General features: G+C 52.7%; 7 protein-coding genes across 7 annotated transcripts; 1 reads left to right on the top strand and 6 right to left on the bottom strand.

Annotated features, from left to right (window-relative positions):
* Positions 1-3,072: 3,072 nt before the first annotated feature.
* Positions 3,073-3,408, bottom strand: J4E83_009755 (uncharacterized protein; the record flags this gene model as incomplete). The annotated part of the gene is made up of 1 exon (XM_049336640.1): positions 3,073-3,408. One exon carries the CDS (start codon positions 3,406-3,408, stop codon positions 3,073-3,075), a length of 336 nt encoding a protein of 111 aa, XP_049184222.1.
* A 6,148-nt stretch (positions 3,409-9,556) lies between these two features.
* Positions 9,557-10,423, bottom strand: J4E83_009756 (uncharacterized protein; the record flags this gene model as incomplete). The annotated part of the gene is made up of 1 exon (XM_049336641.1): positions 9,557-10,423. One exon carries the CDS (start codon positions 10,421-10,423, stop codon positions 9,557-9,559), a length of 867 nt encoding a protein of 288 aa, XP_049184223.1.
* Positions 10,424-12,740: 2,317 nt separating this feature from the next.
* Positions 12,741-13,852, bottom strand: J4E83_009757 (uncharacterized protein; the record flags this gene model as incomplete). Its single annotated transcript, XM_049336642.1, has 3 exons — positions 12,741-13,575; positions 13,634-13,726; positions 13,779-13,852. The coding sequence occupies 3 exons, from the start codon at positions 13,850-13,852 to the stop codon at positions 12,741-12,743; spliced, it is 1,002 nt and encodes a 333-aa protein (XP_049184224.1).
* Positions 13,853-14,283: 431 nt separating this feature from the next.
* J4E83_009758 (uncharacterized protein) lies at positions 14,284-15,870 on the bottom strand (the record flags this gene model as incomplete). The annotated part of the gene is given in 2 exon segments (XM_049336643.1): positions 14,284-15,845; positions 15,864-15,870. 2 exon segments carry the CDS (start codon positions 15,868-15,870, stop codon positions 14,284-14,286), a joined length of 1,569 nt encoding a protein of 522 aa, XP_049184225.1.
* A 1,211-nt stretch (positions 15,871-17,081) lies between these two features.
* Positions 17,082-18,807, top strand: J4E83_009759 (uncharacterized protein; the record flags this gene model as incomplete). Its single annotated transcript, XM_049336644.1, has 3 exons — positions 17,082-17,109; positions 17,167-17,178; positions 17,228-18,807. 3 exons carry the CDS (start codon positions 17,082-17,084, stop codon positions 18,805-18,807), a joined length of 1,620 nt encoding a protein of 539 aa, XP_049184226.1.
* A 1,034-nt stretch (positions 18,808-19,841) lies between these two features.
* Positions 19,842-20,738, bottom strand: J4E83_009760 (uncharacterized protein; the record flags this gene model as incomplete). The annotated part of the gene is made up of 1 exon (XM_049336645.1): positions 19,842-20,738. The coding sequence occupies one exon, from the start codon at positions 20,736-20,738 to the stop codon at positions 19,842-19,844; it is 897 nt and encodes a 298-aa protein (XP_049184227.1).
* A 1,246-nt stretch (positions 20,739-21,984) lies between these two features.
* Positions 21,985-23,086, bottom strand: GLD1_2 (mitochondrial glycerol dehydrogenase Gld1; the record flags this gene model as incomplete). The annotated part of the gene is made up of 3 exons (XM_049336646.1): positions 21,985-22,329; positions 22,383-22,983; positions 23,040-23,086. The coding sequence occupies 3 exons, from the start codon at positions 23,084-23,086 to the stop codon at positions 21,985-21,987; spliced, it is 993 nt and encodes a 330-aa protein (XP_049184228.1).
* Positions 23,087-23,708: the final 622 nt, after the last annotated feature.

The following is a 23,708-nucleotide window of genomic DNA, read 5'->3' on the forward strand; positions in this document are numbered from 1 at the left end:
GTGATTTTCCCAACCGACTCGACGCCAATATCTAGGGGTAAAGATTGGTCCTTTCGCAACGTGAGACTGTTGATTCGTGTGTAGTCTCAAAGCGACGGAACGTAGAGGTCAAACACCGGGGATGCGGATGAGCTATTTATTAACACCCCTGTTGTGGAAATGAGAAAGAACTGCATATCGTTTCGTGGTATACACTATACCGACATTTGTGGGGTATTTCATGAAGCTTGCATTGAAGTTACAGAGGTCTACTGGTGGATGGGTTGAGGTCGGCACGGGCTAGAATAGACGTAGTAGTGGTCTGGGTGGAGGTTTTGGCCAGGTGCTTCTTTTCAGGTTGCTCAGGCGGCCAATCACGTCTTGATTGAAGTCTCTAGGTAGATTCTGGAAGTCTATACCCAGAAGCCACGAGACTTATCCAGGGTGTAGTTGTAGCAGCGCGCCCAGTGTCGAGTTGCCGTGGAGCGATGCCGTAGGGATGGAAGATAGAGTAGCCGGGGTATTCCAAATTTGGTTCGCATCCCCTGCAGGCGCTTGGTCCAGCTGCTACACGACGAACCTCTGGTACTGTCCTCATGTTAGATGATCTTGCCCTTCTTGCGAGACCTACGTGGGGTATTCGAACACCTTCGCCGACCAGCAAGGGCCATCCTAGACGTCCGCTGCGAGACGAGCCGCCGGTGGGGGTGGGAGCGCGCGCTATTGGGCACAGAACCGTCGACAATACCTGGAGTAACAACCCATTTTGGAAAAGCTGCAATCTCCGAGTTACTGCATCATGTACAAAAAATCAAGGTAATCTTAACGATCATGGAAGCAGTTTAGCGTGCCATACTTCGTGGCTGTCCAAGGTTTTCGTTGGGCGAAGTCGGCGGCATGCGATCGAGGCAGAATGCCGCTTCTGGACTGTGATTGGTCAAGCCCTTGGCGAAGAACGTACCACATTCGCATGTCCTACAAGGTCTGCATAGGCTATGACAGGCCTTGCATCGAACGCAATACATCCTTTGTCGCCGTGAATACTAGTCTACACCTGTTTTTGGTAACACAGATCTTAGGACGGCAGCCTGGACGCTGGGTGTAGACTGTCGACGGGTACAATTGCTGCGACGATAAGACAAGAAAACGTTGAAAGCACTTGAAAGCAGGATCCAACTGTGAACCTCGATATTGTCATGATTGGCGCGGGACACGTAGTGCGTCCGTTCCGATGTGCAGATAATATGCGGGAGCGCTATGGCAAGCAAGATCGACCCAAAAGGGTAAAGTCGCTATGCGCAAGGCTTGTAGCGACGACGAAAAGAGCTGGATGAATGAGCGTCAAGCGGTACGTATCGCCAGTACATGCAACTTAGTTAGTCGCCCACTACCGAACTGTAGCGAGATGAGAGAAGTACTGGGTTGGTTGCCCAGCATATCCAAAAGTGCTGTCTCGCGATATCATTGGTCGAACCGGTGCTTTACATGTGTTCCGGCTATGCACACAAATTCATCTGCAGCCCAATACATCCAAAGTGCGGCTTTTAGACATGCCTTCTGTCGTAAGTCATGTACGAACCATGTCTGAGTGGTCCTGCTGACAACACGTCGAGCTGGCTCATTGGTCGTCGAGCTGAACGTATGCCCCTCAGGTGTCCACCTAACCGCGTCTTTCAGCCCGAGGGAGGAGCGGTAGTACACGAGTGATAACCTGTCGTATGTCACGAGCGCTTAAACCTACTCGCCGTGGTAGGGTTTCGTTCGCGACATACTCAAGAACCTTGGGTAGCCCCATACGCTCTTGATCCTCTTGTCTGGACGATCCGCGCTCTCCTTCGCACGAACACACATCGGGTGGTGAGTCACCAAGTCTGGATAACGATACGGGGAGCGGATGGCGGAGAAGAAACGTGGTGGAGTCGAGCCTTGAAGACGTATGAAGGCGATCGGCCGCTATTCAGGCCACTTAGCGTTCGCCACGTAAGTCGACTCTTCTAACCTTCCTTCCTGGCTCTTGAGACTGTTGCAACCTACTACGACCACTGTATAGCTTAGCTGACCTCGAAAGCAATTTTTTCAACTGGAAGAACGAGAAAGAACATCGTGCAGCCCGCACGAAAAGCACGATGGAACACACGGAACACGACAGATCGCCCACGAGAACAGATGATCATCAGAGCGACGCCGACAAAGTGAGCGAAGTACTCGCAGACCGCTGCATACACCCACCTGATCAACGCATCGGTTCACGCACCTTTCCCTCGATAATCCAGAACCCACACATATCTGCGCCGCATGGGCTCGGCCACACAGGGGGAACGATCGACCGTAGGCCATGCGGGTTGCTGTCAGGATAGCTTTACGGACGAACGAACATGTCGTGGTGTCCATAGACAACGCAAGCCAGGCCAAAGACGTGGAAGAAAGAGTACACAAGATGACAGAGTGAGTGCAGGCCGACCAGCTGACACTATGGGATAGGCAACTAAGACCGGGGCATTATCGGCACTACCCGCTCGCACTATCCGAGTGAGCCCTAGCGTCGTCACGTGTCTGCCAAGCTGCGAAATTTACCCCACCAGCCGTCCTCCGACACAACAACACCACCGAATCCGACCCTCCGCCCGCTTCATCTCACGATGGGCGACCTTGCTGCATTGCGCAAACTCTTCGCCCGGACACTCGACTAGCCTTCCCTGACTGAGGGGAAAGCGCCGTACTGTCTCTCGCCGGGCCGTGCACCATGAGCTCTCCACTTCTATTCGCGGCTACGCGACGGTCACGGATTGGACAGCTTCAGCCCCCAATTCAAGCACAGCGGCTACGATCACCACAATCCAGGAAGCAACCAATCATACAAATTGGAAATGGTCATTGCATCATTAAATACTGAGAATCTCAGGAATAGAAAGAAGCGACTGTAAGAGGTAACGCCCGGCCTTCCCTGTTCCGTATGCCATCGCTCAATGCCAGCTCTGCGTGCATCATTCCGCCTCTGGACCCAAGAAATGAATGGCCTCAAACTGAAAGAAAATACCGAAGCGGTATACATGAAACGAAACCGCAGACGCCCGCGCCATGACCGCTGTAACCTCAGTAGACCGCTTGCAGTCTACGGTTGCGCTCGCAAGACAGCTCATTGATTTCTCCATCCAGACTGCGAATCATCTCCATCGACTTCTCGATCGAAGCACCGAACTTGTGAGGCTCTCGCTGCCAGCGCCCGATGCGGTCCACCTCAGCGGCTCGGCGGCGCATCTTGGTGTTGATCTTCTCACAGAGCTTGCAGTATGTTCCGGTAGGAATTGTCTGCATGATGAGCTTCATGCCACACGTCTCGCCGATTCGGTACTCCTTGGCGCAGTGCTGTCGGAAGTGGCCCCACTTCCAGTCGCCGCAGACGAACCTGTGTTGGTCGTAGAAGCACATGTTTCAGGCTGGAAGAGCTTGGACGTCTGATGTTCGGTAACACGTTAGTCTTGTTCACGAACCGCTTGGATAGCAGCACTCGAACACCTACCTGTTACTGCTCGTTCAAACACTGGATCTTTTTGATAGGGCCAGCGATCGCGTTCCTGGAAGTGGGTCAGCTCAGGGGTCACCTCAACCTTGAGCCTCAAAGACACATACAGAATGGTTGGATGGTAGGAGGGCTTTGGCAAAGACGGCTATGGTCTATACCCAAGAGAGGTGTTGTTGGTCAAGCCCGGTGTTGCAAAAGATGGCTGAGGATCAGAGTCTATGGTCAATGACTGGAAGAGATCTTTGGACTGAGTGTGAAGAGACTGATATTCTGGCAGCAGCGTACCGCTATTTATCCTTCGAAACGAACTCCTCTCGCCGGCCTCGCCGGCCATCCATCGAACCCGAGCCCGCTTCGCTGTCAGGCCATAAATTGATGCCGTGGCCTATCCTTTCATCGACGTGGTAGCACCCCACCCGGTTCCATCCAACGATATCGCTACGATTCACGGATCCCTCTTACTCTGACGCTAGAGTAATGCGGAGACGGGCTGAAATGATACCCTAGGCCGTGCCGGCGTTTCCAGCTGCAGACAGTTATCACATTTGCTAGGGGATCAACGTGTCGTGGCTTCCTCAACCACGTAACCCTTTGTTCCAGATGCGAAAATCCCGCATGTTCCTTGTCAAGACGCCTTAGTTGGCGCTTGGGGTCGTTATGGTGTGTCCTTGTCGAGCAATCCGGGCCTCTCATGCCATATGAGATGGAGCATTCGTGAACCGAGATACGATCACGTGCTGCTTGGTGTATGCCGAGTTACAGTCCGGTTCAAGAATATTTTCCTGGGTCCAGTAAGCGATTGGCCAATGGCTCCCGCTATTGGTACCTCAGCGGAAATGCCACCAGGCAATACACGGGCCAACCTTGAGAGTCTCTAGGTTCCACTCCCTTCACCTCGAGCTATGGTCAACCGTTACAAGATGCACTGACCAGGCCCTGGAGAATAAGCAGCATCGTCGCCTGCGGTTGGGCATCGCTGTCTCCTTACGCACTAGTACGCCATGTCGTCACGGTACTTCGGGCATTTCTCATTTCCTACGCTACATGCTCGACCCCAAATTTTCCGTTTGTGGTCACGCTAATCAACCTGTGTAGCATCACTGAGCTTCACCGATGGTGCTCGGCTGGTTTTTGCGTCCACTAGAGATCCTCACCTTTACCGCTTGGCTGACACACAACATGCCGGTCTTTCCACTATGGACTCGAAACGCTGTTGGCCAGTCACCTTATCTTGTTCTGCTGCAGACATGCGTCTTCGCCTTCGCACCTGGTCACCCAGCATCGCCACTGGGATGGAACGCTAGCAACATCCGCATGCATGTTGCATAGCACGGACTGGGTCCTTCATTCAGCTGATCGATATCCCCACTCAACGGCTGACTTTGCCCGTGGCCGGTCCGTTGTTGACTGACTAGGCCCTGCACGCTGACAGGCATTCCTATCCTAGATAACAGGATGGCGTGAAGTTAATGCGGAACCTAAGCCGCCATCGCATATCACGGTAATCATCTGGGCCCCCGGACACACACTAGAACCAGCCAAAGCATGCCCCATCGGAGATCCTCTGACGTGGCGAGCGGTATATGGTTGAGCAAAGGAGAAGCCGTATCCCTGGCGTTGTCTCGCCATCTGTCATAGCTTTTACGAACACATCCGCGTTGGCTCGCCTGCCTTTCCGCTCATACTCAGCGAGGGATGCCTCCACCGGGCCTATGGGAAGGTTTTCTTCACTAGAACCGTCTTTACCGGTGAGCCCAAAAGGATGGCAAACAAGGCTTGAGCTATATTGTGTAGTCAATGCAGTGGCAACATGATGCAGTGTGCTTTCGTAAGTCGACTCAATCAGTCTGCCTTGCCGTCGAACAAGGCAACAATTCCACATTACCGAGCCAATTGCTTGCTCTCAGTTAGATTGAGCTGTAAAATCATAACCATCTTCTTCAACTGTGTTCTGGGCATCCATGGCATGAGTGCGGCAAAGTGAGCGTACATCGAGTGATGCAGAAAGCGAGGTGTCCTTGTGGTGTCATCCGGCCCAACGACGGACTTGCGTCGTGCACGGAACCACACACCAGCCATCACAATTAACATGACAACTGCGGCCACTGCTGCGACCATAAGTAACCTTGCAAATAGTTGCGCAATCAATCGACCCGTTGCTGATTCCACCTCTTTTGGGTTTCTCTGACGCTGTGACTTGGCCTTTTATGGTCCTGGCATGCAAAAATGCCCAGAATTGCGCTCCTTGAGTACGCAAACCTCAGTCTCATCAAGGCTCGACGTTGGAATTTGCTACGCGGCACTCCGCGCATACTTCTCGTCATGTGAGAGCAAGGCGATGCTGGGTACGCCGCGAGTACATGGGCAGCGATGGAACTAGATGGCAAGTCGCACGCAATTTTGATCCCGAGACGAGCGAGTGCTGTGCTTGTGTGGGCCGGAGCTGCGGTCACCGGCGCTCTTTGTGCATGACGAGGCTAAGCTGTGTGGAGGCGGATTGGTGGGCGCCGCTTCACGGTGGGTCAAGTCGTTCTGGCCAGCCAGGTTACATGTCCCCGCGTAAGAAGAATATGGTTGGTCAAGGCGGATGAGAACGTTCATGTATGCCGAGACCAGCGCAGACTGGATGACGAAAGATTGCCTGGGAGGACATCACAAATCACTCCACGGGTCACACGTCTTAGTCAAAGCAAGGTATTCGATGACGGAAACAGAGTGAAGTGTGACATGAAGGATAAGCTACGACAAATACCTGAAGCAAGTGTGGCAGTAGATGGCGGCCACCCCGTGCAAAACGTGAAAAGACCGAAGTGGCGGGACCTCAGGCTGAAAGCCCTGCCTTGTCTTCGCTTGACCACCGAGAGAGCATGTGCATGGCACTGGCAGGTTTCGCTCGAGCACGGGAAACTGTTGCATGCAACCAACCTCTAGCCGCATATGCACAAAGGAGGAGGGATCAGGGGACAAGCTCATGGTCTGGCTGATGCCGTGGACATCCTTTGGCTGGCCACTATACGAGCAGCCTGTCAGACCGATGAAGGCGTGCAGACACTGACAAGAGACAAAGAAAGCAGAACTTTAGCGACGATGTGTTGTTCATGCGAAGGATGCGGAAGGATGGTGTTACGCATGAATCTGGCTATCGTAACCGTGTTGGGTCGCTGATATGGCCGGACAACAATGTGCTGATCCGGAAAAACATCAACAAGCAGTGATTGGGGCTGCCAAAGGCTATATGCCGTGCACGTGGCTGCCACAAGGAAAGCGCCGGCAACAAGGCATACGTAGACGAGTATTCGAGAACCTACCTTTGCCTGATGACGCAGAAAGAGGGGTACGCTGAGGCGAGCCTCCATGCATTTCTCAGTTTCAGATGGCGGCAGTTACTGCTGATATGGTCGACCAAAAGCGGCTGAACGTCGCACGCACTGAACATGACACTCGGTACCAGCAATTGGAGACATACAAGCTAGGTATGTGGGGCGAAAGTGACCTACGACATCGCACCTTACTCCAAATTAGTGGCCTATCCGCATCAGATAAATGGCCGCCGGCGACATAACTCTGAAGCAGTATGATGCTCGCAAAGCTACACCTATAACAAAGGCAAAAATCGCCGCATTGATCCAATTGGCAGGAGTTGCTACCATGACAAGGATATGCCCACACGATCGGGGTGTAAGGTGCGTTGGTCGCATCGTCCTTCAACCGAATGAGCGGTGACGAAACCGTAGCAAAAGGACCGATATGACATGCACGGTAAGCTCAAACCCACCAGTGTAAGTGTGGGGAACAAGGAAACGAGAACAACAAAGAAATAGTAGTAGAGCCTATGGAACCAGAGGGATAGCACACTTTGTGCGACAACCCCGTTGCGGCCGTCATCGCGACCCAGCGCTTGACGAAACGTCGTTTCCCTACGCGCCCACAACACTTTGACGTAAACAACAACAACATCGGCGGAGAGGAAAATGAACAAGCACTATCATGCTGCAAGTAGTTGAGCCATTAGTTCGGAAGAGAGTCCGCACTTGTCAATTGCGTGCGCAGCAGCGTGCGTCATTAGCTTCATGCTCAACATCTAAGCGAGCGAAGGAAAATAACCTAGCCCGATTACCGGCCACTGGCATGACAATGAGCGACGGCGCCACATTATCAGATCCAGAAAACCCGAGTGCGAGTAGAAAGTGGCTCTCGCGGGGCTTCTGTAACGTGCAGCTAGCCCTATTAGTTGGCCGCAAGGCGGGAAAAGTCGGATGATGGTGATGTGTAATAAGCACTGTGGGGGAATTCCAAGGCCTGTGCATGAGAGAGGCAGTGCTGTCTAGGTTTGCAATACACCCTCAGTTGCTAGTCAGCTCGGAGGGCGTTCTGGTCTTTCACGTGAATAGCCGTTGAAAGGATGAAAAGGCTGGAGGCGAGGATCCGAAAGAAGGCTGGGAGAACAGAGTGGAGTCAATCTAGAAGCGTGTTCATGTACGATGACGGTCTGTGGGTAAGGCCTCAGAGGAGTCCGTGTTCAACAACCAAATCTCAATGGGTTAAGCTTGATGTAACGATGCCTGCTGGAAGTCATACACCGCGAGACATATCCAGACAACCTGGATACAATGCCCGATTGCAAACTGCGCCATTGCAGTCTAGAGCACCTCGAATGATCATGTCTACCACGACTCATGATCGCAGACATTGACTCATCGACCAGCATGTCTTCAGAAGGGTGTCTCCCTGATATGTCTGTACGTACGTTTCTCCAAAGAGAAGACCCGAACGTAAACGAGCGGTGAAGATAACCACGTACCATCTTTTCAGACGAGGTTGGAAATTGGGCGTGTGTATGTCTTGGCACCGTCTTGCTCCGCGTCAAAGCGGTGTTCTCCGACCAACCACCGGCTTGCGATGTGCTGCTGGCTTCTTATCCTGGATCCCTTTGCCTCTGTGTTGTTCAAAGAGACACCAAGGCATATCCCTGACCAATTGCCAGCTTGACATTGTACGCGTGGAGCAGTCGCGCAAGCTTTCTATGCGACGCGTCGAGTCTAGGGGTTTCCTAAACTCGCCATGTACCCGGTTGATAGCTTGCCGACTATTCCTAGCTTGCCTAATTTCATGATCACCTGGACCACATGATCAGACAGTGTACGTTGTGTCTGGCAATCGACCAGCGAGTATGGGAGGCCGGTGTTGGAGGGGATGGACGCGGTGCGAGGTCAAAGGTCGGGCCAGACTGGTATATTTGAGTGAAGATGTGTCGAGCTGCTCAGACAGAACTGATAGGGTTGCATCGACAATGGCAACATTAGGCAGTACGGTGGCTTGAGCGATGTTGTAGACCGCGTTCGCGTAGGAGACAGGGGGCGCGTTCGATGTTCCAATGTCATTGATGACTAAGTGGCCTGCGGCTCTATCTCGGCCCGGAAATAACTTCATCTCCGGCGTCCAGATCGTCTTCTATGAAGCCATCTAGACAACACTTTGAGGGAAACACCTCAAGATCAGCAGTGAACAGCATGAGAAATGGATGCAGATTAATCACAAGTTCAAATATACATAGCTCAAAGCCGCCAATGCTTCGGCTGGTCTGCCTCAGAGCTCGTCGTGGCCCTCCGCATTCATCTCACACAACCGCCCATCCTTAGTCTCCACCGACGCCTCACTCCCAACGCATCTGCGGCACCAAAGTACGTTCTTTGGATCGGCCCTCCTCTTGACTCCCCTCAACATCCAATACCTTTCGCCCCAGAACGCTTCTTGCCATTCCGGCTCATAGCTATCCCCTTCGTTGAAGTATGCGCCAGTGTCGGGGCTGAGTTGCCGCAGTGCCTCGGTTTTTCTGCGTGTGATATCTGAATACACATCATCGATGGTGGCTTGGGATGCAATGTCACCGAACGGCGATGCGACGATAAGGTGCGTGAGAGTGTTCCGCCATGCAGGGTTAAGACTGCTTTGAAGAGGGTAGTAAGCTGGTTCGTTCGGTGCACCAATCATGTGGCCGATGAGGAGTGGGTTAGTTACTGGTCCCTATGGGTATGTTAGCCAAGATCACAGATGTCAACCAGAGCTGAGGTCCTTTACATTTGGCTCAAAGGCATCATCGGTTGGGCCGATCTTCGAAAATACGATCGCCGTCAGGTGTGGGTTCGCCAGACTCTCAGCACTGAGCAATCTCGACCCATATGCCGAGCCACCATTTGCGACTTGCTCGTTCGTGAAATTAGCTTTGTGCATCTCCAGGTACGTATCCGTGTGCGATAATATCGACTGCCATTCAAAAGCCTGCCTCCGCTCCTGCAGATATGCTTCAATAGGTTCCATGAGTAGCTCAACCGCTCCGCCTGGAGCGTTGTAAAGTAAGAATGTCCAGGAGAACGATAGAGTGGGAACAATAGGCGGTCCCACAACCAGGTAATACCCTTGCATGCCGCCTTCTTTCAGCCGCTGCATCTCGGCGTGCAGGTATCCCAAGAACTTATAGAAATCCGCGCTTCTGCCTAGGTCTTTTAAGCGGACTTGAAAGGTATGTGCAGTAATTCTTGGGGTTGGAAAAGTGCGAACGACGACTTCAGTGATGATGCCGAATGTGCCGCCACCTCCGCCTCGTATAGCAAAGAACAAGTCTTGGTTCTGACATGGGTTTGCGAGGACGACTTCACCATTCGGTGTGACAATGGTGGCCTCAAGCAAGTTGTCGGCCCCCATCCCGTAGCTTGTCGAAAGCGGTCCATGACCACCGCCTGTGAGCCACCCAATGAGCCCGACGCTGGGGTTGGCACCTGTTACAATCGCCATTCCATGCTGAGCTACTTCTTCTTGTACTTCAATGTTCGTGTGGCCAGCTGATACACGCACAGCGGTCAATGAAATCTCGGAAGGGCAAGACGCTGGACTGAACGATGCAACGTAATTGATGCCGCGCATATGGTGCGTCCATATACTCAGGCTGCCATAACCAGTGCTGCGACCTTGGTATGAATGTCCAGTCGCCTTAACGACAACGCGAATATTCCTTGCACTTGCCCAAACCAAAGCTGTGCTGACTTGAGAAGCAGTGGTAGCATTCACTACGTAGGCGGGGTAATTGCCGATATTACATCCCTGCACTTCAGCATGTGGGTTACCGGTGATGCTGGTTCCGTTTGGAAAAATTGGATTGCAAGAGTCGTTTGCCCATATAGGGTAGTCGATACTGACGGGATGCGCAGCGTGATATGACGAGTTAAACCACTGCGACGTCACGTAGTCACAAGCTTCTCGATCGAACTCCGGCCTTGACGGGTAACAGACTGCTCCTGGTGGAACGCTGCGGATAAGTGCGCCGTCAAGTGTCGTGTTGAGATTGCTCCATTCGTTGATAGTAGGCCAACAAGCATCACCAGGTGTCTGGGGTATGCATCAGCCGTACTCAGCGGGTGCGCAATCTCAACTCACACATTTGCACGGCTGGCCAACCGCGTCGCTGTGCGATGAATTGCAGAGAAGACAGAGAAGGGAGGTATATAATCGCATGTCTTTAAAGCTCCGAGCAGGCTGCGCTGCGTATGTCGAGCTTCAAGTTATTCGTCAAGTCCTCCTCAACACGTAAAAGTCGTATAGCAATTGCAGAAAACTCTGCCAACGGAAAGGTCAGCGGATTAGGCAGATCTAGTTGAAAGTACCACGTAAGATGGTGGCCTAAGACGAGTGAGAATTTTCCGATGCTATTAGGCTGATGAGTTCTCGAACGGCGAAAGAGGATAATTGAAAGAAGCTAGCGCCGCAAAGGTGTCGATAGCGAGACAACAAAAGAAGGTGATGAATGTTGAAGGAAAGAAGACGAGATGCGGAAGTCAGACAACGTTTGATGTTCAGTAATCCATTTCCATTCCGTAAACCTGGAATCGCTGACAAGCCAAGCCTGGGTGAGGGGCAAAACACGTGACCAGCCCCAATTATATCGATCCTTCGTCTTATCCTAAGGAGGCTGACGCTGCGAGTAAATCGCTGGTATGCTAGATGGACGATGAGAGTAGATAAAATCGTCTGGAGTGGTATAATGTGGGAATCCTTCCGTCCGCTTCCACCGCCGTACGTAGCTGGCCTGCCAGGCTGCCTCAGAGATGCTACTATTGTAGCCGCTTTGATCATGGCACAATCCATTGCGTTGGGGGATGTCGCTTGTGCTAGATATCATGTCCTCTTTTAGTTCCATATTGTTGTACTCCCATCATGCCAGCATGTGGTCGCAACGACGCCGCGATGACCTTCTAGAGAGACGTGTCAGCATCGAGCACTTGACGTCGCATGCAACATACATACCTCAAACACCACTTCAAGCAGGCCTTCGATGCCTCTTGCTCAGTCTCCTCCGCGCGCGACTCGGTTTGCGCGTTGGTATTTGTTCGTGGCTCGGTGCTAGAATAGGTCGTTCGGCGGCATGCATGTCGCTACCGGCTACACTTGCCCCATCCCTCAACGCACGACGCTCCTCATCCTGAACCTGAAGATCGAAAAACGATGTTCTCCAGTTCGTCTGTTCCTCCGGCATGCCCCCCGAGCTCCTCACGAGCACGCGCCGCGATCGCTGCATGTCGCTGACGTCCGGTTCTCTCCGGAACAAAGCATCGCTGAAGATGCGCTTAAAGAACTTGGGCATATTTATTCGCTGTACTTTGCAAGACAAAAGATATAGCCGCAGGAAGGATGTTATGCAGGGACTCGCGGGATGCGACAGGCCTTATCAAGCCCGTGTTGATGTTTGGGTGGCGAAGATGAGGGCGGCAATTGCGGGAGCCGATACCCCTGTTGCGAGAGGATGGGCAGCGCGATTGGCCAGTATAAGAGGGCCGTAATGTTGATCTTGAACGGGCGTGACCAACTCTCTCCTGGACGCGTCAACGAACGGAATTTCACTTCCCGTGCCTTCGCCCGCTTTACTGAAGATGACTGCCTTTCCATAATGCGCAGCCAGCGTCTCGCGCCTGGTCGTACATCCTCAGCTCACGATACACGCACCTAGAAGCGCCATTACCGACAATTCACTCAACGCGCGCATTTGGTTCGGGAGCTAGCTGCAACGATGTCACAATGATCGGCACAACAAGGTGTTTACTAGGACTTATGGTTCTAACATGGCGTCTAGATGCGGATGAACTTCAGTTCATGTGACAATGAAAAGCCCGAGCACCAGCCATCCCGATCACCGACTGGCTTCATGCTCCAAATACACTTTCCGTGCGTTGTTTCCTATCACTGACGCTTACTCATTACAGTGTCTTTTTCTCTCCTCTTCTATCCTCTCCATACACTCCTCCTCCGAGCAGTCGAACCAATCATCGATAGCGCCACTGTACCACTCAATGTCTCCAAGTCGCCAGGACTCGCACGAACAGCCGGCTTCGTAGCACTTGTGTCGAATATACTCTCCATAATTTTGGCGACCTGAAACCACGAAGCCTTGGGTCTTCAAACGATAAACCACTGGGCAGACTGCTTTCAGGTAGTCGGACCAATCGTCGGACATATCCCATTGAAAGGCAATGTGCAGCCTGAACCCCTCCTTCCGTGCAACACTTGATTCTTCCAACAAGGTAGAGAGTGACCGACATATCTGTCGGATGTGTACTGCTCGACTTGATGGCCTACTTTCTCCTGTGTGCAACGGTGGTGACGCGGGGCCGATGGCGATGTCCAGCTTCCTAAGGAAATCGCATGTCCGGACCGAAGGCGACCAGCTATCATACAAGACGCCATCGTCGTCTTGCAATAGTGGTTGTAGCAGCTTTATGTCGACCAAAAGATCTGCGCACTTGTACCAAATCTCCACAGCTTCGCGCGCGAACTCGGGGCCGACCTCACGTTCCAGCATCCAATATGGCGGCTCATATGCTTCGATCATAGGCGCAAACTCGTACAAGGGGTCGTATGGGTGCTTAGAGTTGTTTTCGACAATCTCGTACGGTTCGTCCTGGCTTCCGCGGTACAGCTCCGTGTAGATCATGTCCCGGAGCTCACGTGGTAGTTTCTCCAAGACCGCATTTGGTAGCTCTTGTATAACTTCTCGACACTGCTGGTCTCTCTTCGACAACAAGAGTCTATAATTGTCAGTATGGACGATTATGCCTCTCCAATCTTGTATACCTAGGAGCTTACATGCGTATGGCAAGACGTTTCGCGCCCAGCAACCGTAGATCATCATCTGCTAAGCGGGCTTGTTCGCGTTCCCTGTCTTCAGTGCTATATATGCTGGTAGCCAACGTCAGTCAGTTGTCCATTTCTTAGATGTCGGGTTGCTCACTCTTCATCGACGTTGCTAAGGGCTGCCTTCAGGCCCTCAACGGAATCGGGTATCTGGAAATCGGACAGAGGCATGACTGAGTCAGCGTCGTGGCGTTGGTTGTGACTTCAGAAGATGGGGAACAGAGATGGCAAGGCTGCAAGTACCTGCGTGTTTTGCGAGAGAAAGTCGGGGTCCAATCACGATCCCGCACTAACCGAAAAAGGCAAAGCGTGAGCTGGCCCGGCGCATCCGTGATGAGTGAATGCCTCTTCACCGAGAACAGCTTTATCTCGCGGCACGATCTTACTCATGTTACTATGTTATTAGTGATTTTCAGATGATGACCTTGACATTACCTCATGGGACGCGAGCCTATCACCCCCGTATCGGCCCCTACTGGTACATGTTACAGCAACGATCAAACCGGGTGCCCTTCGAGTTTGCGAAGGTGGAAGATGTATGAAGGAACGGCACCAACACAATATCCATGAAGAATTGCGTGAGACGGAAGTGAGAGAACGTTTCATTCGAAATGTACATTACTAGCCCTCCACCGCGCGCAATCCCGCTGCCATCTATCTATCTTTTGTCGTTTATTCCGCATATCGGCAACACTAAAGCTATCATGTCCATGTACCTGACCCCAGAACTTGCGCTTTTCCACCCCGGAGGAAGAAGCTGGAGCTGCGCCATCTATTGTTGACGCTAATTCGGTAGACGAGTAGGAGTTCTGACTTGCATTGGGCTTGGTCAATAGGACTACTCCCTCTGGGATGTCATCCTCCTCGGGACGAGGCTCGGTCTCATCTTGCGCCGGTGTTGCTACGTTGGTGTCGACATTGTTGTTCGCGGATGGTGCCGACGGTTGAGCGGCTTCTATTCTTTGAACCTCGGCGCCTTGCGCGCTCGCAATACTCCCAGTACCGTCGTCATCGCCACTAGAACTCGCGTCATAGAACGTATCTATCGTATGAATAGACGGCGGAGTAAGAACACCCGCCTCGACATGCCGCCAATTGTAAATGCGCGCCCGGTCTTTATCATTCCATGGCTTCATCATCGCCTCCAGATCATCGATATCCAAATATGGGTTAACATTTGCTTCGATAAGTTCGTCCGGAATGGTGAAAACGTTCACATCCATGGCGCGTTTCTCTGCCTCATGGTATGCTTTCTCCGCAACACGTAATGCGTTTATGAGCTCTTGTCCCTTTTTGATGAAGAAGCGGGGAAATTGAGCGGCAAGTTCAGCCTCGGGTTTGGTCGGGTACTGTGCGCAGTATCTAAGGAATGTAAGTTCGTAGCATTTTCGGTGTTTATCGTGTGCGTGGTCAGCTTCGCTAAAAGCCTTCTTTGCTGCGAGGAGTTTGAGTCTTATCTCATCCTCTGCTGTGAATCGAGTCATGGTGAGATCAGGGGGCTTGCTTTGGGGAACGTCCGCATTCCGGGTTGTGGTATCCTGCTTTGCTTTGTTACCGGTGTACAGCACCATAGCCATCTCGTTTCCAGCCACCGGCTGCAGTGCATCTTTCGCTGCCGTTGGACTAGATTTCCTTTCCGACTCCTTTGCGCCACTGGCTTCTTCACCTGGTTCAGACTCCGCGCTCGATGTTTCTCCATCTTCGCTGTCCCCATCTTCTCCTTTGAATCCTGCTTTGATGAAAGCAATATGGTGGTGAACACATACATTCCACGCCAATTTATACCATTCCTCGTTCGCGTCGTGAACCTTGCGCTCTAGCTCTGCCTTTTCCTCTTGGAGCAGCGATAGCTCCTCCTCATCCTTGAGTAGTTCCTCTCTTGCCTTTGATTGCATTGCGACAACTTTAGGGTCTTGCTGCTTCACTAAGCCAAGTTGGATGCGTTCGACACTTGCTAGACCCGACTTTGTGGAATCGACTATCTGTTGGAGGTGAAATATTTTGTGATCAATCGCTGGGATCTCCTCTTTAGACCGATCTTCGAGTGCTCCAAATTCGAGTTGTAGCTCCACAGATTTAAACATTCGTTGGCCCAATTCGTGCGAGAGAAGAAGCGCCATGACTGGCTTGCCGTCGACAGGAACCTCAATCAAGGTGGCCGAGCCTGCTTTGTAACTTTCACTGGACATTTCATCCCGCTCTGCGACCGGCCAAAGTCTGGATCCCTCTGGCAATGGTTCGACTGTCCTTGGGATGGCATTTTGGTCTTCTGTGCTCTCCGAATGTGGACTATGCGGTGGAGGGTTTTCTGTCTCAGGGTGATTCGACTGCGTGTTCGACACTTGCTCGCCGTTTGATGCGGACATTGGAATCTCAGGAGTGCAAAGTGTTTAATTTCCGAAAACACGTTACTGCCTAGAATGCGCGAGTTGGGCCAGGGTAGCATCGGGCTGAAGTTCAGCGAATTACTTTGTGTATCGGGAATTCGGAGACAAAGGCCGTCCCACGAATAGCCTAGTGGCTTTGTTGATATCTTTCAACGACATGCATGGTTCTTTGTTTCCAAGTAAGGGGTTGGAACTCATTGTTGACGCCGGAAGACAGCTTCATGAGCTTAGATTGATGCACATGAGTGGTGAGTAAGCCGCTAGACTCGGTTTGTTTGCGTCGTTGGTAAGCGCCAAAATTTACTCTCTTCAGGATGCCCGGGAGGGCTCATGATAAGACGAGCTGTCCGCAGTGCAGACGCTCGTGGCTCATACTTCGTAATTAGTTCGCATGTTCGCGGCAGCTGTCATTTTAGTGCATGTACTGTTTCATCGCTATATTCCAGTGTTGTCACAGCCACTAGATGTCAGCTTGATGCGAAAACTTGTCCCTGTCGTATCAAAATCCAGGGAAGTACGGCTGGGAAGACTGAACAAGTACGTAAGGGTTTGGCCACAGCGTGATCTTATATAGCTTCCGTTCGAGACGAGATGTGCCCGCGTGTGAATCCAGACTGAACGCGATGTTGGTGTAAGGAGGTCGAAAGCTCGAAAGCTCGAAACGCGATCCCGTTCTGCAAGCTCTGCCTGAGCTTTCACTGAGCTGTTGATTTCGCACGTGTTGGGGAAATTCGCATTTGCGGTCGAACGCGCTTTGGCCATTGTTTTTGTACGCAATGAATGCATACGCCTAGTCCAATTCAGCGCCCTAGTCTCCAAAGATTAGCAACAGCGGTCGCAAACCACTCCGCCCGCATCGCTCTTCCAACTCAGCTCAACTACGCGTTGAGCGATTTGCTAGTCTTTTGCGCCCAAAGTGTCGACGACCCAGTTGGCGGGTTGCTGACGCTTCCTCCAATAAGCCAACGATATCATCCACTTGCATCGACAAAACCAGAGCGCGTCGTCTCGACATGCCTAGAGAAAAGAAGACGAAGAGAGGTCAGCCGCATAGGCGACCGGCCTACCAAGCCCATCAAACCCATCGGCTATTTCGAGAAGATGTGCTTCGTGAGTAATCGAATCTCTTGTGAATGTGACAGCGCTAACAGTCGAGTAGGTCTCCCGCAAGCAAACCACGGTCACACACCGGCGAGGCTTGGCCGTTATACGGTGTCGACTCCAGGGCGCACTGTACATCCACCGGCTACAAGTACTGCTGCTAGGCACCCCGCCGGTCGTACCACACGCGATAAGATCGTCAACCAAGCTGAACCATCCAAAGTAGACGGAAAGTCCCTCGCGAAAGCAGTCCGCCAAGAGATGCAATTAGTCCCGGGCTGGACCAAGATCAAGGAGAAGGCCGTGGAAGAGGAGTTCAACAAGATCAAGTCCGGTACGATAATCAGGGAGATCTACTCAGAGAAGACCACCAACCCTCATGCTAGACCCGATGATTCCAGATATTTCCCCACCCCCGACGGTTTTTACCTGTTCAAGTCCGCGCCCTGGATCGTCTTCTCAGTGAACAAAGAGACATGGACCTTTGACTGCAGGAGGATGACTCGACAAGACAAGCCGAGCGATGCGAACTTGACCGCAGCTCAGCACGAGCAGTACTTGCGAGTATTGTATCCGGAGGGGATTAGCAATTCGAACGCTCATGGCCACCCTGTCGTCAAGGTCGGATGGTGCAGAGATCCGAAGGCAGGCAACGAAATATCAGTCATCAACCTGGACGAGTCAAGAACCATCCATGCTACTAAAGACATGGACATCTACGGCGCTCTGGAACCGGCGTCCGCGATCATTTTTATAAGGGCGTGCTCGGAGCTCATCTCCAAAAGGGCGCTAGCTGCCGAAGCAGAGCATATTGATATGGACTCGATCAACCCTGTCGCTGCGGAGCCTGCCATTGCTGATCACCATCCGCTAGGCACACGTGATGTGGCTTCCGTGGATCCAGCATGTGGTAAAGCGGTCGCGGGCATGCCCGAGTACATGAAAGATGCACTCATCGCTTCAAAAGCCCAGGAGAACTTCATCAACCGTACCACAGTTGAAAGCTGCATGAGCTTGGTTGGCGACCAGATATCCTCATCACTACCTGCCGGATCCGTCCTCGGCGCTACGGAGGCTCCAATACATGAGAAGCAGATGATCCGCGCGTCTCACCGACCGAGCGCTTTGGAAGATGTTGGCATGAGCTGCGACATAGAAAAGACCTCATCGCTGGCTCTTGAGCTGTATGCTCCCTCGTCGATCGTTTCCGGGCTATCCAACCCAGTTGAAGAGTTGACTTGGGATGACGAACCCTTGACCGAAGAGGAAATCGCAGCGATATGCTCACTGAAGCCTAAGACCATCGGACAAACGATTATCGCAAACCTAAAGGCGTTGGCGTTTGATGCACGACTTCGTTGTTACAGTGATGTCGTCGATGCGGACTTGGCCCGTAGCTCGGCCGAGAAATATCGCGAGAAACTTAAAGCCATGGAGCCAGATGCGAGGACACCCATGCACGTCCGCGAGTACAAGGAGCTTTGGAAAAGGTTTCTCTTGTTAGACTCTGGAATCCGTGGCCTGCAAGATGTGCAGGATGTGAACATGTTGCACCAGTTCGTTGTCTCTCGGATTCTCAAAAACCCACCGGAGGGCTGCAACTGGAACCAGGTGGCGCCTGCAGCTGGCATGATCTAGTGGACAGTTTGGCACGAGATTATGGTCGGTAACATCGCGCGAGCGGGCTGAGAAGCCTAGCTATGGGAGTCAGTATGACGTCCCTGAATTTCATGTCAGCGATTTCATCTAGCATGCACTAGCATTGCAACATGGGTAGAGCACGGGTCTGTAGAGCTTACAAGCTTTCAAGCTTCCAAGGTGCTGAGCGTACAAGCTTACATATGAATGAAAAGTCATCAAAGAAGATTCCAGTGCGTGAGCTTTCGTCTCCTAATGTCATGCGTGGGTGAACGACAGCCTGGGGGTAGTCGTCGTGAGTACTGCGCAATTTCCATAGGCGCCGCCAGAGCTACGATGCAGCTTGAGATATATAAGCACCTGTGATGGATGGGATGATGAAAGCGATGAAGGTTGATGATTTGAGGATGGCGGACCAGGCAAGAAGCCCCTGCCCACATGCAGGTGCGCTAACACGAACGGAAGCCACGATGACGTTGACAAAGCTAACCCGCGCATCCGTCGCGTCGTCGCTGCCAGATGCGCGACGCGTCTTTGTCCTCCCAACATATATTCTTTATTCGATCACATCGGCCGATGAAAGCCATCTGCTCATCGCGGTTAATTCGCAGCGGAGGTCGGTGACGGGCGCGAACCAACTCCAAGTCTCAGCCCAAGCCAAAAGCGTACTATGTCCGTTGTTGCGACCAGAGGGTAACTGGTACGCCGTATACTCGGATACCGACATCAGTACGAGCTGGAATAGATGCGGTCGGGGTAGCAGCCAGCACATCCCGCCCAGACTATCGCCCTTACTCTATAACGCATCACCAAAATCACATCCCCAGAAAAAGACTTGCTCACAAGCTTCTGATTCTCCGACTATCGCGACTAGTCTAGCAAAAGCCCAAAGATTCCATCAGATGTTGCCCAAGGCGGGTTCCAAGTATCTCCAATTCCTCCAAAGTCTGCCCGACGCAAGACGCCGGCACCTCTCCCATCCCCGGAATAGACTCTGTATCTTGACCATTGTCTTCTCGCTCTTCATCTTCCTCCTAAGAGCGATTCCGCATCTGACAAAACACGCAGTCCCGACAATGTCGTTGCCGAATCCGCGCTGTAGTATCGAGAGGCTCTGGCTCTTGACCCGGCGATTGGTAACCACCGGTCTCGGTCGCCCATTGTGCAGTCGCTTGCCAGATGGCGATATCGCTAATCATCCTGTCGCGCTCTTCGGTCTCATCGGTGGTGTCGCTGCCACTGTCGGTGCTCATATCGGTGACGGCCGGCGGGATGGTCAGGGCTTCGGGAGTGCTGTGTCCTAGTGAGACGGCTGCTGGGGGTGGTGAGCTACCTGGCTGCGGTTGACCGGCTGGGAGGAGCTTCTGCGGGACAGCTATTGGCATGCGGGGTGTGAAGTTCGGTGTGGATGGTACGGTAGCTGGGCTGTCTGTTTCTTCTAGCTTGCCCGTGTGCTTGATCGGAGCAGCTCGATTGCCAGCGATGTCAGCCCACGTAGTACCCTGTGGCGCCGCCGCGGGATCTCTCGCGACGTATGGTTCCAGCGGTGGCGTGAAGACGGGCGCGTCTTCTTGCGCTGGCTCGTCGAAGTATCCTGGTTCGTCTTGCTCCGCCATTCCCAGCGGCCGACTCGCTTGCCCTTGATCCCTCAGGTATCTCACCGACTGCCGCTGATTGTACATTTCCACTTTGAGAATGACGTTTGCTATGCGCGTCTGGTCTGTCTCCTCTTGAGCACGCGCTGCTTCGGCTTTGGTGCGGAAGCCGACGACGATGGTGGTAACATTGCTATTCGGATAGACGTTCTTAAGGCTTGTCGGATTGTAGCTCTCGTACATTCGTTTTAACTCGTCTGTCTCGATGTAGCCGGGGACGTTTTTAACGAAGATAAGGTGCTCGTTCGCCGCTTTGGCGCCATTGTTCAGAGGCATCGCGACGGTTGCGCAGTGTGGGCGGGATTGTGGAGCTTTGGATTGTATTTGCGAAAGTCTTGGTGTTGTAAAATCTAAGTCTGTCTACAAATATAAGCGATGACGAAAAGCCGAAGTGAATGTGCTGCTAAGGATTGAGATTGTGCGTGTGTGTAGAGAGGTGCAGTGGTACCCTGAGAGTTCTTGTAACGTTCGCGTGTCAGATTAGCGAGTAGATAAGGGTCTTCAACCGCTGCAGTGTTGCTTCCACAGGTAGTTCTATTGCTGTCGCGGCAGGTGTGATGGTGGAGACGAGAAAGTGATTATTGACGAATGACGCAGAGCACATCAGGCCCATAAGACCCCGTGAGAATGTGTTCGTCCTCATGGTACGCAGGCAAGCGGAAAGACCAAAGAGCAAGTGACTGGGAATCTCAAAGACGGTAACGAGACGTTTGAAGCCAGAAAGTGATTAATCGCGTCGTAATAGGCTCAACATGGCTCGACCAGGGTCCACAGCACCAGGAATCATAGTGAGCGACCTACAACCCACAATTAGAAAAGAGGATTGAGTTACAGACATAGCACTAGGTAAATCACGATGTAGCATGTAGTTTAGGATGTGAAGTGCGCAGACGCAGCGAGGTGAAGCGCGTTAGTTTCCAGACCAGCACTACGTCATGACGGCTAGTCTACCCGCGTGCACATCCCTGCATTATCGGGTCATCGCGTTCCTGCCCCGATGGTTCTCATCTGTTTGCGCTAGTCGTGACGCGAGTAGCTCTGGTTGCACGATCGGGGTTGGATTATCGATGTGCATGCAGGGCTCTAAATTCGATGTCAAGCAACTTTCCACGTGTTCGCATCTGTCGTGCTTAGAATTAGCAGAGAAACCAGAAAGAATAGAGTGTACCTTGCACTCAGACTGATTTTAGTTCCTAGATCGGGCTGTCGGTATACGGTAATTACGATAGCTGTAATGTTAGAACTTAGCAGGATCTTGCACTTAACCAACCATATCACATTCGATCTCCCTCAACGTTGGAACTCTCACGTTGCCAATAAAACCATCCGACATACTCCGACATGAAAATCAGCCGGGGCTGGCATAGACGCAACAATAATAGCAATAAGAGCAAACCTGAATAAGAGATTCGACAAGGTACACGCAGTTCACACATCAAGCTCGCGTAAGACGTCACAACATGTAGGGGTATTTGTTCTATTATTCATTTACTAAGCGCCATCAAGGATCCGACTTTCCAATCTAGACCTTGATCACAACCTTATGCGGCGCATCCTTCTCCTCCGGCTCACCAAAGATGTTAACCGGCCACCTCGGCTTGTTAGCCGTGTAAGGAATGTTGAAGCGACGCGGCTCCTTCTTGCCAATCTCCTCGACCTTTGCAAAGTCGTCTTCCGACAGATCAACCTCCTTGAAGTTCTCTTGGATGCGGGATGCGGTGACGGACTTGGGGATGACGGAGTGGCCGCCGACCTGGGCCCACGCGAGGATGACTTGTGCGGGGGAGGCGTTGATGCGGGTGGCGATCTCCTTGATGGTGGGGTGCTGGACGAGGAGGGGCTCGCCGACCATGTTGTTGCCGAAGGCCTGGGAGTGGGGTTAGTAAGTGTTAGGGAGGGAGAGGGGAAGAGGTGGCTTACGGAGTACTCGGTGATGTGGATGTTCTTCTCCTTGCAGTACTGGATGAGCTCTGGCTGGAGGAGACGGGGGTGGCGCTCGATCTGGTTGGCAGCGGGAGTGACACCGGTGCCGTCGATGATGGCCTGGAGGTGCTCCTTGGTGTGGTTGGAGACACCGACAGCGCGCGCCTTCTCCTTGGGCAGCTGTGTCATGGCCTTCCATGTGTCTACGATGGAGACGTCGTCGAGCATCTTGACGTCCTCGCCCTCGAGAGGGAAGAGGTTGTTGTGGACATCGCCGCGTTCGTCGAAAGCGACAGGGAAGTGGACGAGGTAAAGGTCTAGGTAGTCGAGGCCAAGCTCAGCCAGGCAGTCGTCGAGAGCGCCGGGCACGTCCTTGGGGCGGTGCTGCGAGTTCCACAGCTTGGATGTGATGAAGACGTCCTCACGCTTGAGGTTGGGGACCTCGCCGCCGAAAGCCTTCTTGAGGGCCTGGGCGATCTCCTTCTGGTTGCCGTAGACCTTGGCGAGATCAAGGTGGCGGTAGCCAGCCTTGAGGGCCTCGAGGACGGCAGCGCCGACCTGACCAGGCTCAGCTTGCCATGTGCCGAAACCAAGTTGGCTGGGAAGGTCAGCAATTGCTACGTATGTCTGCGGGGTGTTTGTTTGGGTACTCACGGAATGGCAGCGCCAGTGTTGAGAGTAACCTTCCTTCCGAGAGACATGATTGCAATTGGTGAAGTTGGGGTATCAAGAAGAAAAAGTAAAGAGTTTGTGAGTGCTCAAATGTGGATGTTCTGGACCTTTAAGCGTTGTCTGGGGAAAAAGTTGTCGGAGGTGGGATGGAGGGGTCGGAGACGTCACCGAGCCCCAGACGGCACCATCTCCATGTTTGGCAGCCGCCTCCGCGCATCAACAATGTCCGACGGTCCACCTTACAGACTTCTGCGTCATGCATTGGTTCGCCTTCGCCAAAGTCGCGGTAGTCGTGTCTCAACAAGCATCATCCATCGGCGCTACGGTGTTGGAGAGGCTTAGGAGTATCTGCCGTTGATCTACCGCAGACACGTCGCGTCGCCATTGGTGGATGAAATGTGGCAAACGCGAAGTTTTTGTAGGCGGCCTTCAGGGACCGGGTCGCAAACGTCTAATGTCTTGTATAAGCGCGGGCATCATGCGGAAGAGCTATGGCGGCTGCATGGCAAGATGGGGTTGGCTTGGTGACATCGATGGCGGCATACGGATGGGACTGACCTCGGCGCATCAGACGGTTATATAAGCGACCCACTCTACAGCCACGTCGCCTTTCCACGGCGTTCCAGACATGTGAATTCGCGCGTCTTTGAC

The sequence above is a fragment of the Alternaria metachromatica genome, assembly GCF_023757995.1.
Source record: "Alternaria metachromatica strain BMP 0045 chromosome Unknown scaffold_36, whole genome shotgun sequence".
NCBI classification, from domain to species: Eukaryota; Fungi; Ascomycota; class Dothideomycetes; order Pleosporales; family Pleosporaceae; genus Alternaria; species Alternaria metachromatica.